The 20,648-nt window shown below is 43.6% G+C and overlaps 1 protein-coding gene across 4 annotated transcripts in view; it reads left to right on the plus strand.

Annotated features, from left to right (window-relative positions):
- Positions 1-20,648, plus strand: part of Far2 (fatty acyl-CoA reductase 2) — a 77,769-nt gene that overhangs the window by 49,087 nt on the left and 8,034 nt on the right. For all 4 annotated transcript variants that reach the window (XM_070038193.1, XM_070038220.1, XM_070038202.1 and 1 more), the window contains exons 2-9: positions 1,190-1,419; positions 5,685-5,860; positions 9,042-9,221; positions 11,583-11,760; positions 13,237-13,281; positions 14,519-14,637; positions 15,927-15,994; positions 17,681-17,852. In XM_070038193.1, the coding sequence (XP_069894294.1) occupies positions 1,231-1,419; positions 5,685-5,860; positions 9,042-9,221; positions 11,583-11,760; positions 13,237-13,281; positions 14,519-14,637; positions 15,927-15,994; positions 17,681-17,852 (1,127 nt within the window). In that variant the 5' untranslated portion in view covers positions 1,190-1,230. The remainder of the gene's footprint in view (positions 1-1,189; positions 1,420-5,684; positions 5,861-9,041; positions 9,222-11,582; positions 11,761-13,236; positions 13,282-14,518; positions 14,638-15,926; positions 15,995-17,680; positions 17,853-20,648) is intronic.

The following is a 20,648-nucleotide window of genomic DNA, read 5'->3' on the forward strand; positions in this document are numbered from 1 at the left end:
GCTGAGACCTCATTAGAAATCATGTCAAGAGTAACTCACAAATCTTTGTGGGTGTGGGAGCTATTGACAAAGCTGGTTAGAAATCTGAAGTCCTAGCTACTCAGGAGGCTGAGATCTGAGGCCAGCCTGGTCAGAAGTATCCATGAGACTCTTCTCTCCAATTAACCAGCAGAAAGCTGGGTGTAGAGGTGTGGTTCAAGTGGTAGAGCACCAACCTTGAGTGAAAAAGCTCAGGGACAGCACCCAGGTCCTGAGATCAAGCCCCACGACCAACAAAAAATAAAAATTATATATACATATATATATGAAATCAGTGTTCTTGAAGAATTACTAGCATTGACCAGAGTGTTTACTAGCAAGGTGTTTGCTCTTTTCTTCTAGTTTTGTTATTGTTTTCTCTTTTAAAGTCTTTGGGTTGCATCTGTGGCAGGCAGGCAGGCAAGGACTTCCAGCTGGTGGAGAGAAAGTACACCTGTTCCTGTTCAGTGTTGGTCCAAGCGATGCATTCTCACCTGCAATTCCCAGTCTTCAGCTATTTCAGCTTAATGGGGAGACAAAACCCTGGAGCTTTCCTCTCCAACAAGTGTTACTCTTTGTGGCAGCCATAGACTCCCCATGCTCTTGCTACATAAACTTGAGCAGCTGCTGCTTCCTGAACCCCAAAGACTGTGATCTGGGTTTCCCTCCATCAGCCTCTCCTATCTCTATTCTTTTTTCCAAATGGCTCAATGCCAGGAGCAGCACTGTAGCCCTGGTCTTGTCCGAGGAGGGACATGTCACAGACACTCAGAAATGGTAGGATGAGACAAGGTGTGTGAGCGCAGTCATCATATTCAATGTACACAGGTGAACATGAGCCCGAGTAACTTGAGGGGATTGGGTAGGGGTGAGGGGGGGGGAGAACAATGGGAGGGGTGACATTGATAAAAAGGTACGGTACTCCTCACCTGACATGTTGAGTTGAAACCCCTTTTACAACTACTTTAAAATAATTTGAAGAAAAAACTGGCTAGCTGTTGTGAGATGGAACTGTGTGAGCTTGGGCTGTGAGCGCACTCATGCCGACCCGCCTGACCGTTCCCTACTGTGTTCAGATTGTCTGAAAGCTTCGGCTGGTCACCAGTGGCTGTGGGTTTGAGGAGCTCGGCGTGTTGCCCTCAGCTTTGTTGTCTCCTCTTGATTTTTTAAGGAACATCTTCCAGGGTCTGTAAGTGCCAAGAAGGAGACAGCATGTCCATGATTGCGGCTTTCTACAGCAACAAATCCATTCTCATCACCGGGGCCACAGGCTTCCTGGGCAAGGTGTTAATGGAGAAGCTGTTGCGCACCAGCCCCAGCCTGAAAGTCATTTATATCCTTGTGAGACCCAAGGCGGGCCAAAGCCTCCAGCAGAGAACCTTCCAGATCCTTAACAGCAAGGTAAGCCCTGTGCAAGGCTTGCTGGGGGCCACAGCATTTCAGGGAACAGAACCGGTCCTTCAGGGTCCCCATGTAATCCCAAACATCAAGGAGGGAACAGAGGTGCTTTTCTCAGCCTAGAGCAGGGGAGATTCTTAACAGAAATTAATTGAAAATTGTTCAAGGCTATGGCAAATGTTAACAACATTTACAATTGTAATGTTGAAAATTTAAAAAAAGATTGGCTCTGAAAATTATTAAAAACCAAAGCACTAAATAAAGACAACCCTGAGATACCACCTTACCCCAGTCAGAATGTCCCACATCCACAAATCAGCCAACGACAAATGCTGGAGGGGATGTGGAGAAAGAGGAACCCTATTACACTGCTAATGGGAATGTACACTTATACAACCACTTTGGAAAGCAGTCTGGAGGGTCCTTAGAAAGCTAAAGATTGACCTCCCTTACGACCCAGTCATACCACTTCTAGGCATCTACCCTGAACAACAGGAACCAATATACAAGGACACATGCACTCCATGTTTATTGCAGCACTGTTCACAATAGCTAGGATATGGAAACAACCCAGATGCCCCACTACTGATGAATGGATCCAAAAATTGTGGTATCTATACACAATGGAATATTATGCAGCCATTAGAAATGACAAAATAATGGCATTTGCAGGGAAATGGATGGAACTAGAAGAAATCATGTTGAGCGAGGTAAGCCAAGAGCAAAGAGACAAATGGTACATGGTCTCCCTGATAAGTGGATACTAAATCCAAAATGTTAGGTGATACGACAAAACTAACAGGACTTAAGAAACAAAGAACTTCCACTCATCTGGTCGAACCACTACTAAATATCTTCATGCTACTGATCACATGTATGGTGTATAGTGTACACCGTTATATGTTATAGACTGTGATAGACAATTTGCTCCAGGAAAGTTAGAATGAACTTGTGACTTTAACTGAGCATCATTATTCCACAATACTGTGAAATTTGGGAAATTATGTAATCACTTAACCACAATTAAAAAAAAAAGAAGAACCTCGGGGAAAGTAGGAAGGGAAGGGATGATAGGAGAAAACCAATGGAGGGGCTAACAATACTCAATAGGAAGTGTACTCATTACCTTGCTCATGTAACTGTAACCCTCTATATACTATATTTACAATAAAAAATTAAAAAAAAAAAACCAAAGCACTGCCTGTGGTAGTATTGATGTTCCAGAAACTTCTTGAAGTGTTTACTGCAGTGGAAGGGTCTAAATATAACACTGACAGCGGGCACCAGGGCTCATGCCTGTCATCCTAGCTACTCAGGCTGTTGAGATCTGAGGACTGAGGTTCAAAGCCAACCCAGACAGGAAAGTCCACAAGACTGTCATCTCCAATTAACCAGCAAAAAGCCAAAAGGGAAGCTGTGACTCAATTGGTAGAGTGCTAGCCTTGAACAAATAGTTCAGGGACAGTGCCTAGGCCCTGAGTTCAAGCCCCGGGATAGGTACACACACACACACACACACACACACACACACACACACACACACACACACACATCCATAAGTGGAGTTGTGGCTGAAGCAGTAGAGCATTAGCCTTGAACACAAAAGCTCAGCACAAAAGTGGCACTGGTGGCTCACACCTGTAATCCTAGCTACTCAGGAAGCTGAGGTCTGAGGATCATAGTTCAAAGCCAGCTTGGGCAGGAAAGTTTGTGGGACTCTCACCTCCAGTTAACCACAAAATGCTCAAAGTGGTGCTGTGGCTCAAAGAGCACTAGCCTTGAGCAATAGAGCTCAGGGATAGCACACAGGCCCTGAGTTCAAGCCCTAGGAGAGTGACACAAAAAATGAAAGGCAAAGTGGCAAAAGCAAGCAGAAAAACTTTGCCATAACCCTGAGTTGTGTTTATTAGGAAATCCTACTTGACACAGACAAAAAAGGCTTTCTCAGTGGGTCAGGGGAAGGTGGGGTGCTTCCTCACATAGCCTCCAGTGAGAAGCCGCCTCTTTTTTTCAATCATTTTTGGGGTTGTGGCTAATGGCTCCAACCTTCTGGAACCTTCTAGAAGGTTCTTTCTTATTACCCTCCAGCAGCTGTCTAAAGGTGGCATTTGCTCTTCTTGTTCATAGATTTCATTCTGAAGACCAGAACCAAAGGGTGTGGTCAGGTTTAAGCTTTGCTGGCTGGTTGATTAGTTCATTTGGAGAATGGAGTTTAAATTGGGCATTACACTCACCAGGCAGGTGCTCTACTACTACTTGAGCCATACTCCCTTTTGCCTGAAGTATTTTTCAGTTAGAGTCTCCTTCCAGGTCCAGATCTGGACAGCGGTCTTCCTATTGATGCTTTTTATTTACCTGAGACTACAGGCATCCACCACTGTACCAGGCCCTAGGGTCAGTTGTTGGTTGACTCAGAGGCTATGGAAGAAGGAAAGCCCATGGTTCACTCACAGAGTGTCAGACTTCACAAGTAAGACACACAAATGAGAGGATCCATAAAGAATTATAAGAAAGAAGAACTGTGTGTTGGGTATAAAGTTATCTAAAAAGAGATCAAATATCATGTGTTGAATTTGTACATTCAACAATCATTGATTGGGTATACCTATTAAGTTTCTTTCTCCCTCCCTCCCTCCTTCCTTCCTTCCTTCCCTCTCTTGTTTTCTGTTTGTTTTTGTCGGTCATGGGTCTTGAACTCTCAGCCTCAGCACTGTCTCTGAGCTCTTCAGCTCAAGGCAAGCGCTCTACCACTTGAGCCACAGTGCCACTTCTGGTTTTCTCATGGACTTTCCTGCCTGGGCTGGCTTTGAACTATGATCCTCACATTTCAGCCTCCTAAGTAGCTAGGATTGTGTTCGTTTTGAAATCCATTTGTTATACAGAACCAGATAAGTGGATCCATTTTCTTATCTATGACTGTTTTGTGAGCACATTATACCACTTAAACAGACTTGTCAAATGCAAGGGAAGGGGTCTGAATTAATGGCAGGTTCTGTGTGTGTGAGTGTGAGTGTGTGTGTGAGTGTGTGTGAGTGTGAGTGTGTGGCCTCTCACACTTAACTTTTTCTCTCAAGACTATTGCTTTGTCACTTGAGCCATATTGTCTCTTGTGGCTTTTTTGCTAATTAATTGAAGAGTCTCATGGACTTTCCTGCCTGGGCTGGCTCCAAACTGTGATCCTCAGATTTCAGCCTCCTAAGTAGCTAGGATTACAGGTGTGAGCCACCAGTGTCTGTCTTGAGTGTTATGTTCAGAGGTGAAAATCAGGTCTTATTCTAGATATGAATTGCCTTTTACCTTAGAATGAAATTCCATCGAATTTTTGCTTCACTCATTAAAGCTTGCTGTTTTTTTTTTAAAATTTTCTAATTATGTTTGTTTTGCTAAAACATCTTGTGCATCTGAGCTAGTTTTTTGGGAAAGGCTGATAATTTTGTTTGGAAAGCAATTATTTCAATAGAAATGGAAATTATAACCATTTGTAAACATGAAACTAGAGCAGGGTACAGTGGCTCATACCTGTAATCCAAGCTACTCAGGGAGGCTAAGATCTGAAAGATCATAGTTCAAAGCCAGCACAGGACAGACAAGACTCCATCTCGAAATAACCAGCAAAAAGATGGGTTGGTAGTATGACTCAAATGGTCAAACACCTGCCTTGAGCAAGCAGGCTGAGCTAGTGGGTGAGTCTCAGAGTCCCAGCCTTGGTGTGGATCAGGGCAAGATGTGAGGAAGCTTTTCCCTTCAGGCCTAGTTCCAAGTTTGTAGCCTAGCTGGGCACTAGTGGCTCACACTTGTAATTCTAGTCATTCAGAAGGCTGAGGATCACAGTTCAAAGACAGCCCAGGCCGGAAAGTCCTGAGATTCTCCTTGCCAATTAACTGCCAAAAAAGCTGTGGTTCAAGTTGATAGAGCACTAGCATTGAGCAAAAAAGGCTCGGGGCAAGACCTAGGCTCCGAGTTCAAGGCTCAGGACTAGTACATGAGTGCCCACACATGCACATACACACACACATATGCATGCACACAAAATACTCAGCCTGTTGGTTACTAGAACTAACCTTTATAAAGCAGCAGGAATGACTTTCATCTACATGAGAGAAAGTAAGCAGACCTTACGTCAGGAAGCACCTTGCTTGAGTGGTCCTAGCGTCACAGCAATACCAGTGAGTTACACCAGGCACACGGCATACCGCAGTGTGGCAGTGGCGGCAGTGGAAGTAGTGATGCCTTTGCTCTTTGCACATGGACTTCTCTTGCCATTCCAGCTCTTTGAGAAAGTGAAAGAAGCATGTCCGGACGTTCACAAGAAGATCGTGCCCATAGCTGCCGATCTCAACCACAGCGACTTGGGCATCAGCGAGGAGGACATGCAGGAGCTCCTGTCCTGCACCAACATCATCTTCCACTGCGCAGCCACCGTGCGCTTTGATGAAAACCTCAGGTGTGGCCCTGGCCTGGGTGCCACATGCATCACTGTGTGCCTGCCTGCATGTGACATGCATGTGTCCTGCTTTAGTTAGCATTGTTGTAAAAATCACAACAACAGCACTAGTGGCTCACGCCTGTAATCCTAGCTACTCTGGAGGTTGAGACCTGAGGATCATGGTTCAAAGCCAGCCTGAGCAGAAGCATCCATGACACTCTGATTTCCAGTGAACCACCGAAAAGCCAGAAGTAGAACTGTGGCTTAAGCGGTAGAGTTGCCAACCTTGGGTAAAAAAGCTAAAGGACATCACACAGGTCCCGAGTTCAAGTCCTAGTACCACCACCAAAACTAAAACAACAGTAGCAGGGGCTGGGAAGGTGGCTCAGTGGTAGAGCACTTGCCTTGCATGCATGAGGCCCTGGATTCGATTCCTCAGCACCACATAAGCAAAAAGAAAAAAGGTGGAAATGGTGCTGTGGCTCAAGTGGTAGAGCGCTAGCCTTGAGCTGAAGAGCTGAGGGACAATGCCCAGGCCCAGAGTTCAGGCCCCAAGACCGGACCCCAAATAAATAAATAAATAAATAAAATAAAACAACAGTAACAGGGCTGGGAAGGTGGCTCAGTGGTAGAGCGCTTGCCTTGCATGCCTAAGGCCCTGGGTTCGATTCCTCAGCACCACATAAGCAAAAAGAAAAAAGCCAGAAGTGGCACTGTGGCTCAAATGGTAAAGCACTAGCCTTGAGCTGAAGAGCTGAGGGACAGCGCCCAGGCTCAGAGTTCAGGCCCCACGACCGGACCCAAAAACAAACAACAGTAACAAAACACACACATATATGTATATATACATCTGTATGTGCATGTGTGTGTATATGTATATGTATATATATATATATATATATATATATATATATATATATATATATATATATATCTTCCATGAAAAGAAAAATACAGACAGGAAAAAATTTTCCATAATGTCACCACCAAAGACTATCACTGAATGTCATAGACAGCACACACACATCCTGACTTTTGTTGTTGTTTGTTTTATTTGCTAATTCTATTTCTTAAACTCAGGGCCTGGTTGCTGTCCCTGAGCTTCGTTTGTGCAAAGCTAGCACTCTACCATTTAGCCACAGCACCATTTCTAGCCTATTTTTTTTTTTCTTTGGCGTAGTTTATTGGAGATGAGAGTCTCACAGACTTTCCTGCCCAGGCTGGCTTCAAACAGCAATCCTTATATCTCAGTCTCCTGAGTAGCTAGGATTACAAGTATGAGCCACCGGCACCTGGCTACATCCTGACTGTTCTTTTCGAATATAAAGCTATTTAGAAATATGTTCCACATTTAAAAGTAGTTAGAAATATGTTCCACAAAAAAAGAAATATTACAAAAAGGAAAAAGACATCCTGTTGAGAATTTTTGCATCCTACTCAATTGTTTTCTGGCTACCCTTCATTGTTAATACTTAATGCTACTTTGCAATGTCCACATTGGTGTCACAGGGTGTGCATGTGTAAAGCAATCAGCTATTCTGTATTGGTGGAGGTTTGCAGCCCTATAAACACCTCAGCAATGAGCTTCTCGGTGCATGGTTTTTAATGCCTTTCTGTGCGCTTTCCATGAGGTCAATTTTCAGAAGCAAAATGGTTAGGTACATATTACATGTCCTAGGTTATAAGGTTACAAACAACATACAGGTTTTTGTTGGTGGTGGTGGTGGTGCTGTCCCTGAATCTTTTTTTTTTTTTTCCTGAAGACTGTCTACCACTTGAGCCACAGCCACAGATCTATTTCTGGCTTTTTGACCGTTAACTGGAGATGTGTCTCCTGGACTTTCCTTCCCAGGCTAGCTTTGAACTGCAATCCTCAAATCTCAGCCTCTTGAGTAGCTAGGACTCTAGCACATGACTTGTTTTTAACTGTTTGAAAAAGCTGTTCTCCACAAAAGATTCAACTGTTATTGGCCCTGTGTTTATAAATGCCTCTCGATAACTCATACTAAAATTCTCTAATCTATTGTGGGTTTTTTAAAATAATAGTATTGGGACTTGAACTCAAAGTCTCATTCTTTCACTTGTTTTTTTTTGTTTAAGCTTAGGACTCTACCACTTGAGCCACCAAAAAGCCACTTGAGACACAAAGAAAGCCACTTCTGGCTTTTTGCTGGTTAATTGGAGATAAAAAATCTCTCAGATGTGTCTCATAGGTTGGCCTTGAGCCCTGATCCTCACATCTCAGCCTCCTGAGGAACTAGGATTACAGGTATGAGCCACCAGCACCTGGCTCAGTTCTCTAATTCTTTGCAATGCTGCCACTATGTATGATATGCATAGTTTTATGTTTTCCTTTGATGATTCGAAGATGGCAATGCTTATGTCCCTGTGCCAATGTTTGTCTCCTATGAAATACCTGTTTGAGTTTTTCTTCTTACTTTCAATTGAAATGTTTTTTTTTCATTAATTTTGAGACTTCTTGGAAGATCAGCATATATCAAAGCTGTCTTTTGTAAAACATTTCAACAGTTTACCACTTAAGCAGCTATTCCATTCGTTCTTTAAACTGCTTTACAGTTTTACTTTTAAACTTAGTTCTTTAATCCATCAAAAAAATAACCTAATGTTAAAATTGGAAAATTCTACTACTAGAAGAGTGATGTAACTATAAAGTAGCATCATGTATTTCTAACTGATGGTTATTCTTTAAATTTAGTTAACAGTTTATCAATCATTTTAACCATTGCTTAACAACTTATTAAACAAATATTTAACAATAAATATTTACTATTATTTAACTATTTAAACTTATTAGTTTACCAATTAATTTTTACTCTATTTTAAATGAAACTCATAAATTCCTCAGACTATTCTTTTGGTGTGTGTATGTCTGATGGGACTTCAACTCAGGGCCTTGCACCCTTGCTTGGCTATTTTGCTCAAGGCTAGTGCTCTACCACTTTGAGCCACAGCTCCACTTCTGGTTTTCTGGTGGTTCACTGGAGATAAGAGTATCATGGACTTTCCTGCCCAGACTGGCTTTGAACTGTAATCCTCACATCTCAGCCTCCTGAGCAGCTAGGATTGCAGGCATAAGCCACCACACCCAGCTCTTCCTTGTCTTTTTATGTGGACAATATCCTGTGGGTGGAGGGGAGGCTGAGGCAGGCTGTGTCTACCTCTGCTTCTTCCTCTCCAGACGAGCCGTGCAGCTGAACGTCACCGCCACACAGCAGCTGCTGCAGATGGCCAGTCAGATGCCGAAGCTGGAGGCCTTCATCCACTTCTCCACTGCCTTCTCCAACTGCAACCTGGAGCATATTGACGAAGTTATCTACCCAAGTCCTGTGGAGCCGAAGAAAATCATCGCATCCATGGAGTAAGCCGGCCAGAGGGAGGGCCAGAGGGGCTGCTGTTTCTTTGATTCTTTGGATCTGATTAATAAAGTAAGTGAGTAGGATGCTTGGAAGCCACTTCAAAGCCACCACAGGCAGACAATCTTCGAGCCTACTGTCTCCAGCTAACCATCAGAAAGTTGGAAGCAGAGATGTGGCTCAACCGATAGAGGGCCAGCCTTGATCAGAAAAAGCAAAGGAACAACGCCCAGGGCCTGAGTTCAAGCCCTAGTACCAACACAAAATATATACATACATACATACATGCATACACACATGCATATATGTTGTAAAAAAACAAAAATAAGAAGTTAGCTGGGCGCCGGTGGCTCACACCTATAATCCTAGCTACTCAGGAGGCTGGGATCTGAGGATCGCGGTTCAAAGCCAGCCCAGGCAGGAAAGTCCGTAAGACTCTTATCTCCAATAAACCACTAGGAAACCGGAAGTGGCACTGTGGCTCAAATGGTAGAGCGCTCCCCTTGAGCTGAAGAGCGCAGGAACAGCGCCCAAGCCCAGAGTCCAAGCCCCACAATCAACAAAAACAAATTTTTAAAAAAGTTACCCTGTACTAATGTAGATCGATTTTTATTGCCATTATCCCTTATACGATAATCTATAGCAAGGATTTACATTTCCATTGTACTAGATATAAATAATCTAGTAGGTTTAGTAGTGCATGCCTGTAATCCTAGCTACTTCAAAGGCCAGTACAGTTTGAGGTCAGTGCAGCCAAAGTTAGCAAGTCTGTCTCAAAAGCAAAATAAAAGGGTGAGCAAATGCAATCCTGCTATTCAGTATGCAATATGTGGAAAATGAACTGTGTAAGTTATGGACAGGGATGGGAGGGGGAAGAGCAAAGGGACATAGAGGTGACATTGTCCAAAAAGGAAGTATACTAATTACCTGACTGATGAGCCAGTAGCCCCTCTGTTCAACACCTTAATAGTAACAATAAAATTGTATTTTAAAATATAAAAAATTAAAGTTAGATGCACCATTTTATGGAAGAGACTTGAGCAACTGTTGACTTTAGCATCTTCAAGGAGCCTGGATCCAGTCCCCTGCGATCCTGAAAAAAAGCTGTATCCTCATAAAGATGGGGAGACCCTATGTTATTCTTAGCAGCCCGTGGCCGTCTGCTGACCATGCACATTGAAGTAGCTGCTGCATCTGTATACACATAGGGCTGATTTTAGTTGTAGGAACTTCTCAAAACACCCTTTTTCAACTTTAATCAAAAAGCATTTGAAGCCAGGTGCTGGTGGCTCACACCTGTCACCCTAGCTACTCAGGAGGCTGAGATCTGAGGATCACAGTTCAAAGCCAGACGAGGCAGGAAAGTCTGTGAGACTCTTATTTCTCATTTACTACCAGAAAACTAGAAATGGCGCTGTGGCTCAAATGGTAGAGCGCTAGCGTTTAGCAAAAAAGCTTAGGGACAGTGCTCAAGTTCTGAGTTCAAGCTCAGTGAACAACAACCACGAAGAAGAACCTGAGTTGTGCATCAGTGGCTCACATCTATACTCCTAGTTACTCAGGAGGCAGAGAAATGGTGGATTAAAATTTGAGGCAGAAAGTTTGCCAGACTCAATCTCCAAAATAACCAGCAAAAGCAGGGCTGGAGGAATGGCTCAAGTAGTAGGGTGCCTGTCAACCAAGCATGAGGCAGAGCTCAAATCCCATTCTTGCCAACAATGTGATAAATAAATCAAGGAAAAATAAAACATTAAAGACGATCTTTACATTCCACTTCAGTAACAAATGAGTACTTAAAATTCAGAATCATGATTCTCAGTAAATCTTAGTCCCAAATACATCTTGAATGCTCAAATAACGTGGTCATAGGTGCCAAGCCCTGCCAGTTAAGATTGTCCATGATCCAAGCCCAGAGCTGATGGTTCATGCCTGTAGCCCCAGCTACCCAGGATCTGAGGATCACAATTTGAAACCAGCATGGATAGGAAAGTCCTTGAGACACTTTTTCCCAATTAACCACCAAAAAGCTGGAAATGGAGCTGTGGCTGAAGTGGTAGAGCGCTAGTCTTGAGCAAAGAAAATAAAAAAAACAAACAAACCCCAAACTCGGGGACAGCACCCAGTCCCTGAGTTCAAGCTCCACGACCGACAAAAAGAAAAGAAAAGTAGACTGGCTATCTGTTGCATTCATCTGCTTGCCTATGAGGAAGGACAGCGTAAGATCTGCCTGAGGTTAGAACAGGATTGCTCCTTCGTCCCCAGTGCTGTCACCGGCCCAGGGGTGGCAGGACTCGTTCTCAGTTCTCCAGGGCTCCTCTCCTCCTGTCCCTGAGGCCTGCCACTGTCAGAATTCTGTCTCCCAACAGGTGGTTAGATGACAAGATTATTGACGATATCACTCCCAAGCTCATCGGGGATCGGCCCAACACGTACACCTACACCAAGGCCTTGGGGGAGACAGTGATCCAGCAGGAAGGCCAAAACTTGAACGTGGCCATCATCAGGCCCTCCATCGTGGGCGCCACCTGGCAGGAGCCCTTCCCGGTAAGTGAGCCACCTCCTCCCGCTGGCCTCCCACCACCTGGGCCTTCCCATGCAGTGCCTCTGCCCGCCCTCCTCCTCCCCACCCCAGGCCAACCCCTGCTCCTTGGGATTTAGAGCTGAGCACAGCTAAGTGAATGGGAAAGCCATTGATCAGGGCTCCATTGAGAGCTGCTGTGACTGCCCCACACTGGAGGCTCATGCCTGTAATCCTAGCTACTCAGGAGGCTGAGATAGGAGGATCATGGTTCAAAGACAGTCAGGGCAGGCAAATCAGAGAGAATGTTATCACCAGTTAACCACCAGAAAGCTGAAAGTGGAGCTGTGGCTCGGATGGTAGACTGGAAGCCTTGGACAGAAAAGGCATCCAGGTCCCAAGATCAAGCCTCAGTACCACACAAATAAAGGCATAAATAAACAAACTAGGTGGAGTTGGAGTCCTTAAATATCCTCTAACTCTCATCTCAAAATCCCCATAGTTTCACAACTTATGCTTCTCATTATCCTTGCACTATACCAGAATGTTCTTCATGGCTAAACTGAAAAGTACCATCACTGCGGTGGTGAACAGGAAAACTCCACTTTCTTCACTAGGGACTAGTTTGGTTTTAACTCCATATACCATTATATCCCTAATGTTTCTGTGTGTCAGTACTAGGACTTGAACTCAGGGCTCTGTGCTGTCCCTTTAGCACTCAAGGCTGGTGCTATATCACTTCAGCTACAGCTCCACTTCCGTTTTTTGGCTGGTTCATTGGAAAGAAGAGTCTCACAGACATTTCTAGCCAGGCTGGCTTCTGATAGACCACAGCCTCCTGAGTAGCTAGGATTTCAGCGTGCTCCACCAACACCTTGTTGAAGTGTTTTGTTCAGCAGATAAAATCAGGCCCCTGAGGGAGAAAATTACTTTTGATGAATTTGTTAGAAGATCATACTAAGACTGAATCATAATAATAATAATCCAGGAAGCCACTCATACCTCTAATTATGAAAATCACTGTGAGCAAGATTTTTATTCTTACAGTTGAATAAAATGTTAAGATTTGCCAGTACTTTGTCTCTGGTGTTATTTTGGTGTTTAGACTTAGTGAATAGTTGGTCTCAGCACTCCAGTCAAAACCTTAGCAAGACTGCACTGCAGCCAGGCACCAGGAGCTCATACCCGCAATCCCAGTGATTCAGGAGGCTGAGATCTGAGGGTCATGGTTTAAAGCCAGCCTGGGCAGGAAAGTCCATGAGATTCTTACCTGCAATTATCCACCAGAAAACTGGAAGTGGAATTGTGGCTCTAAGTTGTAGAGCACTATCCTTGAGTGAAAGAGCTCAAGGACAGTGGCCAGACCCTGAGTTGAAGCCCAGGACAAACACAAATACATATACATACATACATATATATATATATATATATGCAGATATTATACTTAATAATATTTTTCCTAAATGCATTAACCAATAGAAATTTCCTTTTTTTTTTTGTAGGGTTGGGTTGATAACCTAAATGGACCCAGTGGATTGATTATTGCCGTATGTATAATGGAGAGGAAGTAACTGTTTGTAATGTAGTAGAGAAGGAATGACAACATTCTCCTTATCTTAAATTTCATGAATCAAAAAAACCCCACCCATAAATGTCACTGTAGTAACAATTAGAACAACATATCTCCACTTTACTACACACACACACACACACACACACACACACACACACACACACACACACACACACACACAGGATGCCACTGCTTTTATTCTGTGAGAGCTTCATTATCTGCTTAAACACTAAAAAAGGAGACAATTGCAATGTTTTAGTCTTTCAAAGGGTTTGAACATTGAGAATTTTCCTTTCCTTACCACAAGATGAGGGTATTTCTTCTTTTTGCTGCTTTTTGTTTGGCTTTTTAATTTTGTTCTTGTTTGCTATTTTTGTGTTTGTGGTCTTGAACCCAGGGCCTGTGTGTTGTCCCTTAGTGTTTGTACTCAAAGCTGGTGCCACACCCTCACTTCCAGTTTTTTGCTGGTTAATTGGAGATGAGTCTTACGACTTTCCTGCCTGGGCTGGCTTCACACTGCAATCCTCACATCTCAGCCTCCTGAATAGTTGGGATTATAAGCATGAGCCATAGCACCTAGCAGGAAACCTTAATTCTTAAAATATGAAGCAGGGCACTGGTGGTTCATGCCTATAATCCTTTTCAGGAGGCTGAGACCTGAGGCTCATGGTTCAAAGCCAGCCAGGGCAGGAAAGTCCATGAGACTTATCTCCAATTAACCACCAGAAAACCGGAAGTGGTGCTATGGCTCAAAGTAGTAGAGTGCTGGCCTTGAGCAAAAGAGTTCAGGGACCATGCCCAGGCCCTGAGTTCAAGACTCAAAAACCTTATGAATTAATTTGCAGATGTGAAAACTTAGTCCTGGTGTTGGTTCCTTAATTAAGTACATTGATTTCACCCAAATTTGACATTTCCTAAAGAAATCTAGTAAGCACTAGTGTTCATGGAAATGTTGGCTCTTGCTATGAACTGGACAGAGAGGTCAGACATCATACAAGAATTTAGGAAGCCATAAATCAAAGTTTGCTGCTTTCCCAATAGTACTGATGCCATCTGTAGAATTGAAATTTAGCTGTGGCTAGATCTAATATTTAATATTATGGCTTCACATTAAATACCACAGCTAAATTTAATAGTATGGTTTCCTATTAAGCATTACAGTTTGTATTTAATGTTATGGTTTGATGTTATCTGGGCTTCATCCTGTAAAGGCTGGGAAAGGGTTCCTGCGGTCCATTCGTGCAAACCCCATGGCTGTGGCAGATGTGATTCCAGTGGACACGGTGGTGAATCTTACCCTTGCAGTGGGCTGGTACACTGCAGTCCACAGGTGAGGATGCCATGAGGCTGAGGTGGGTGATAGCCACATTTACAAAACATAGGTGTTTTACTGCCGAAGACAGCAAAAGGGACCATGTGTTTGTTTCAACGTTTTGTCTACTTACCAATATGCTATACCTTTATTGAGTTGTGTAACTGTTGCTTGGGATTTGGTCTGATCATTAAGTAACATGTCATAGGAATCATTTAAACAATATTCGTTTGTTTTGGTGCTGGTCCTGGGGCCTGAATTCAGTGCCCAGGTACTGTCCCTGAGCTTTTTTGCTCAAGGCTAGTGCTTAGCTACTTGAGCCACAGCTCAACTTCTTGCTTTTCTGGTGGTTCACTGGAAATAAGAGTCTCATGAACTTTTCTGTTCAGACTAACCTTCAACCTCAATCCTTAGATCTCAGTCTCCTGAGTAGCTGGGATTATACTGGCACCTGATTATATAATATTCTTGATAACCAAAAAGCTTTTCTTTCCAATCAGTTACCTACACCACAGGTTCCTTTTATAAGTCAAAGGAGAGAAAAGTCAAATATTTTGTATTTCTTGTTCCTAGTAAATGCTGAGTTTAAACTACCACAGATAGGAACATAGAAAGCAAAGATAAGTGGCTTGGGAAACAGGAAGTCAAGTGGTAGAACACGAGCCTTGAGAAAAAAAAGTGAGACCCTGAGATCAAATCCTAACACCAACACAAAAAATAGTGACTTCTATATTTGTTTGTAAATGATGCACAGAATTAAAATGTTCTTATGTGAACAAGATACTCTACAATGTCTCACCTGTTTGTTGGCTTACATGAACAAACAAACACACACACACACACACACACACACACACACACACACACTTTTGTTTGTCTTTAACTCAAAAAGGATATGAAAATAGAAATGTTTCACACGTTGTTGTATTTCCCGTGTGTGTGTGTGTGTGTGTGTGTGTGTGTGTGTGTGTGTGTGTGTGTGTGTTGTGTATGTGTGGTTGCTGGTACTGGGGCTTGAACTCAGGGCCTAGATGTTGTCCCTGAGCTTTTGTACTCAAGGTTAGCACTCTACCACTTGAGCCACAGCACCACTTCTGGCTTTTCTGGTGGTTAATTGGAGATAGGAATCTCATGAACTTTCCTGCCCAGAATGGCTTTGAACCATGATCCTCAGATCTCAGCCCCCTGAGTAGCTAGGTGTGAGCCACTGTGTCCAGCTGAGTCATACTATCTTAATGTTATTTTCTCTTCTCTTTCATTGCTTTTCATTTTGTTTTAATTTTTCTAACTTTTATGTCATCCTCCAGACCTAAAACAACATTAATCTACCACTGTACATCTGGGAGTCTCAATCCATGTAAATGGACCAAGATGGGTGAGTGCCATTGGCAATGGAACTGCAGGGCTATTAGTGCTTGACTTGGGAAGAAGTTAGAGTGACTCATAGAGAATAGCAAAAACAAACTATAATTGGTAGAGAGAAAATAGGCTGGATGCCTACTTAGGCGGCTGACATATGGTGATCATAGTTTGAAGGTGGCTTACAAAGGAAAGTCCGTGGCTCTTATCCCCAATTAACCAGCAAAACGTCATAAGGAGAGGTATAGCTGAAGTGGTAGAGCACCAACCTTGAGTCGAAAAGCTAAGGGACAGCACCCAGGGCCTGAGTTCAAACCACACAAAAAAAGAGCTGGTGCTGGTGGCTCACACATGTAATCCTAGCTCCTCAGGAGGCCAAGATCTGAGGATGGTGGTTCGAAGCCAGCAGACACCAAAATCTGAGACTCTTATCTCCATAAACCTTAAAAAAAAAAAAAAGCCATTCATAGAGCTGTGGCTCAAGTGGTAGAACACTAGCCTTGAGCATAAAAACTTTAGGATGGCACCCAGGTCCTGAGTTCAACCCTCAGGACCAGCAAAAAAAAAAAAGAGTGGAAAAAATGTAATTGTAAATTGTTATAATTCACTAGAATGTACTGTGGTATATGAAAGAAACAAGTCAGTAGGATTATGGTATAATATAAAAGATGAAGGGCCCATTGGCCTCAGAGATTTTAAAAAATAAGAAAACTGGAAGTAGCGCTATAGCTCAAGTGGTAGAGCGCTCACCTTGAGCTGAAGAGCCGAGGCACAGTGTCCAAGCCCAGAGTTCAAGCCCCACTACCGACACAAAAAAAAAGAAAAAAGAAAAAAGAAAACCAAGTAAAAGTTGTGAATTTCCAACTATGTTAATGATAAATTCTTCCCTTCTGTGGAGTGACCACTCTTCCCTCATGGTGTATTGCAAAGAAGGTGAAATCACCAATGGCCAAGGAAAGTGAGGAAATCAGATGATAGTACTCCTTTGTTCTTGAGTCATGAAGCTCACTTACCTTGCATGTTTAAAGCAAGTGTAAGCTTGAAAGTAACCAGTGCCTAGTGGAAATTGCATATTTTTTTCTTTTGCATCAGTCCTGGGGCTTGAACTCAGGACCTGGGTGCTGTCCCTGAGCTCAAGGCTAGTACTCTATCACTTAAGCCACAGCTCTACTTCAGGCTTTTTGGTGATTACTTGGAGATAAGAGTCTCACAGACATTCCTACCCAGGCTGGCTTTTTTTTTTTTTTTTTTTTTTTTTTTTTTTTTGGTCGGTCGTGGGGCTTGAACTATGGGCCTGGGTGCTGTCCCTCAGCTCTTCAGCTCAAGGCGAGCGCTCTACCACTTGAGCTACAGCGCCACTTCTGCTTTTCTGGTGGTTTTATTGGAGATAGGAGTCTCATGGTCTCTCCTGCCCGGGCTGGCTTTGAACTGCGATCCTCAGATCTCAGCCTCCTGAGTAGCTAGGATTACAGGCGTGAGCCACCAGCATCTGGCTCCAGGCTGGCTTTAAATGGCAATCTTCAGATCCCAGCCTCCTGAGTAACTAGGGTAACAGGTGCAAGCCACCGGTGCCTGGCTGCCTTCCTGACTACACAGCAAGTCCTCCATTGTTGATACTTCGACACATGGTAATGCCTTCCAATAGAATGGCTGCTAAGCTTTAAGACTTCACACTTTTTCTACTCCCCACGCCTACCCCTAGGATTCCAAGTCTTGGCAACCTTTGAAAAAGTCCCATTTGAGAAAGCTTTCAGAAGACCAAATGCTGACTTCACAACCAACAACTTCTCAATACAGTACTGGAACGCAGTGAGCCACTGGGCCCCGGCCATCATCTATGACTTCTACCTGCGACTCACCGGAAGGAAACCCAAGTGAGAAGCCAGGGCTGTGGGGCTGGGGCAGCATGGCATAAGAGACTTTCAGAGTCATTAGTCCTCCTTGCAGCCAATGATCGAAGGAGACAAGAGAGTCACACACACACATACCACTGGGAACACAAACTCTAGTCATAACAAGTAACAAACCGCTCTTTCCCTTAAAGCCCTCTATAATAGATGTGTGTGTGTGTGTGTGTGTGTGTGTGTGTGTGTGTGTGTGTATGCATACACCAATACTGGGACTTGAACTCAGGGCCTAGGGGCTGTCCCTGAGCTTTACTGCTCAAGGCTAGTGCTCTACCACTTTGAGCTGCAGTTCTACTCCCAGTTTTAATGGTTAATTTGAGATAAGAGTCTACTAGAGTTGTGTACTTGTGCTGGGTTTGAACCATGATCTTCAGATGTCAGCTTCCTGAGTAGTTGTGGTTATAAGTGTGAGCCACCTGGCTTCAAGCAAATTTCTTAATATTGACTTTCTTTAGCCAGGCACAGGTGATTCATGCCTGTAATCCTAGCTACTCAGGAGGCTGAGGTCCGAGGATCATGAATGGAGGAAAGTCTGTGAGACTCTTATCTCCACTAAATTAACAAAAAAGCAGCAAGTGGAGCTGTGGCTAGCTAGTCTTGAACAAAACAAGCTCAGGGACAGGGGCTGGGAAGGTGGCTCAGTGGTAGAGTGCTTGCCTTGCATGCATGAGGCCCTGGGTTTGATTCCTCAGCACTACATAAGCAGAAAAAGCTGGAAGTGGTGCTGTGGCTCAAGCGGTAGAGCACTAGCCTTGAGCTGAAGAGCTGAGGGACAGCACCCAGGCCCACAGGTCAGGCCTCAAGAACAAAACAAAAACAAAAAACTCAGGGACAGAGCCCAGACCCTGAGCTCAAGCCTTGGGATGGCATGAAAGAAAAGAAGGAAAAGAAAAAGAAGGAGTGAAAAAGAAAAAGTGAAAAGGAAGGAGAAAGAAGAGGGAAGGAGGGGAGAGGAAAAAGGAGGACAAAAAGAAAGAAATCTGCTTGAAATTTTTAGAAAGTAGTTGTTTAGATGAAGCGCAAATGAGGCTGTCACTGGGATTTTCTGAATAGGGTGCAACATTAAACTTTACAGTAATCCTAAGTCTCCTGCACAGGGCTAAGAATATTGCATGGTGACCTTAAAGATGAAAAGCGAGGGAACAAGTGTGAATGACGTCAGGAAGGGACGAGGATGAGCCAAGGATGTGTCCATCATAGTGTCCATGCCAGCATTATGAACTCCACTTACTGCCACCTAAGAGAATGAAGAGGGCAGTTCTGTCACCCTCTAGTGGTGCAAGCCTGGAACAAATCCCTTTCTCACAAATCTCATTCTCACTTGACTGGAGTTAGTGGTTAGGGGAGTCACCACTGTAATTACCACAGTTACATGTAGCTGGCGCTGGTGGCTGAGATCTGAGGATCACTGTTAGGAACCAGCCTGAACAGACACAAATCCTAGAAACTTATCTCCAATTAACAGCAAAATGAGGAAATGGAGGTATGGCTCAAGTGGTAGAGTGCCAGCCTTAGCGAAACTAGAAGCTGGGTACTGGTGGCTCATGCCTGTAATCCTAGCACTCAGGAAGCTGTGATCCAACAATGGAGACTCAAAGCCATCCCTAGCAATAAAGGCTGAGACTTTTATCTCCAATTAACCACCAGGCCACTTCAAGGCCTGAACTCCTCCCTCCATGGGTCAACTGGGTCCTCTGCCTTTGACATCTAGTTTTTTTTTTTCTGTGAAGAACACAGGCACCAGTGGTTCACACCTGTAACCCTAGCTAGTCAGGAGGCTAAGATCTGAGGCTCATGAGACTGCTATTTTCAATAATAGTACCCCAAAAAAGCAGGTAGTGGAGCTATGGTTCAGTTGATAGAGCACTAGCCTTGAGCACAAAACCCAGGGACAGTGCCCAGGCTCTAAGTTCAAGCCCCAGGACTGGCACACACACACACAAAAAAAGCCAAAAAAACTATGAGGCCTTGAGTTCAAGCTCCAGTACTCTCTCTTTCACATATAAGAATCAAAACATAAATCATTTTACTAGCCCCTTTAGAAAGGAAGAAGTCTGTCTCAGAATATTTTTCATCCATATTAAGCTAATTCATGTTTTCAGGGAGCTCATTTAAGACTTCTGCAAGAGAAAATGATAATATGACCATAGGAAAACAATCTGAATGTAGTTTATTAAAAATAGATGGGCATGCCCTGGCATCCTAGCTACTCAGGAGGCTGAGATCCAGGGATCTTGATTCCAAGCCAGTTGGGCAGGAAAGGCTGACACATCTCCCTAAACCAACCAGAAGTGGAGCTGTGGCTCGAGTGGTAGAGTGCTAGTCTTGAGCAAAGAAGCTCAGGGACTGCTCAGAATCTGAGTTCAAGCCCCAGGACTTAATCGACTCTCCCCCTGACCAAAAGAAAAAATGGGCAATGAAGAATAAAGCCAACATGATGGGCAGGAATGCTAAAGCCTCCCAAATAGGAAGATGTGGATCAAAAAGAATTTAAGTTCGATGTGTAAAAAGAAAAAAAAAGTCGAGGGAGAGTCCAAAGCAGTCCATGTGTTTTGTTTATAAGAAATTAATTTGTACTAAAAAAGGAGCTGTTCTTTTTTCTGATAGAAATTTTTAACAGTGACTTTTGTGGAAGGAAAAGCTCAAATCCTAAATCTTTTTCCTTCAGCTGGTTTGATACTGACAAATGGCCATACCTAAATCAGGGCCTGTCTTGATGGTGAATAATGAGTCCACAGACAGAGAAATTAAACCGCAGTGATT

The sequence above is a fragment of the Dipodomys merriami genome, unplaced genomic scaffold (genome assembly GCF_024711535.1).
Source record: "Dipodomys merriami isolate MVZ:Mamm:240054 unplaced genomic scaffold, mDipMer1.0.p SCAF_10, whole genome shotgun sequence".
NCBI lineage: Eukaryota > Metazoa > Chordata > Mammalia > Rodentia > Heteromyidae > Dipodomys > Dipodomys merriami.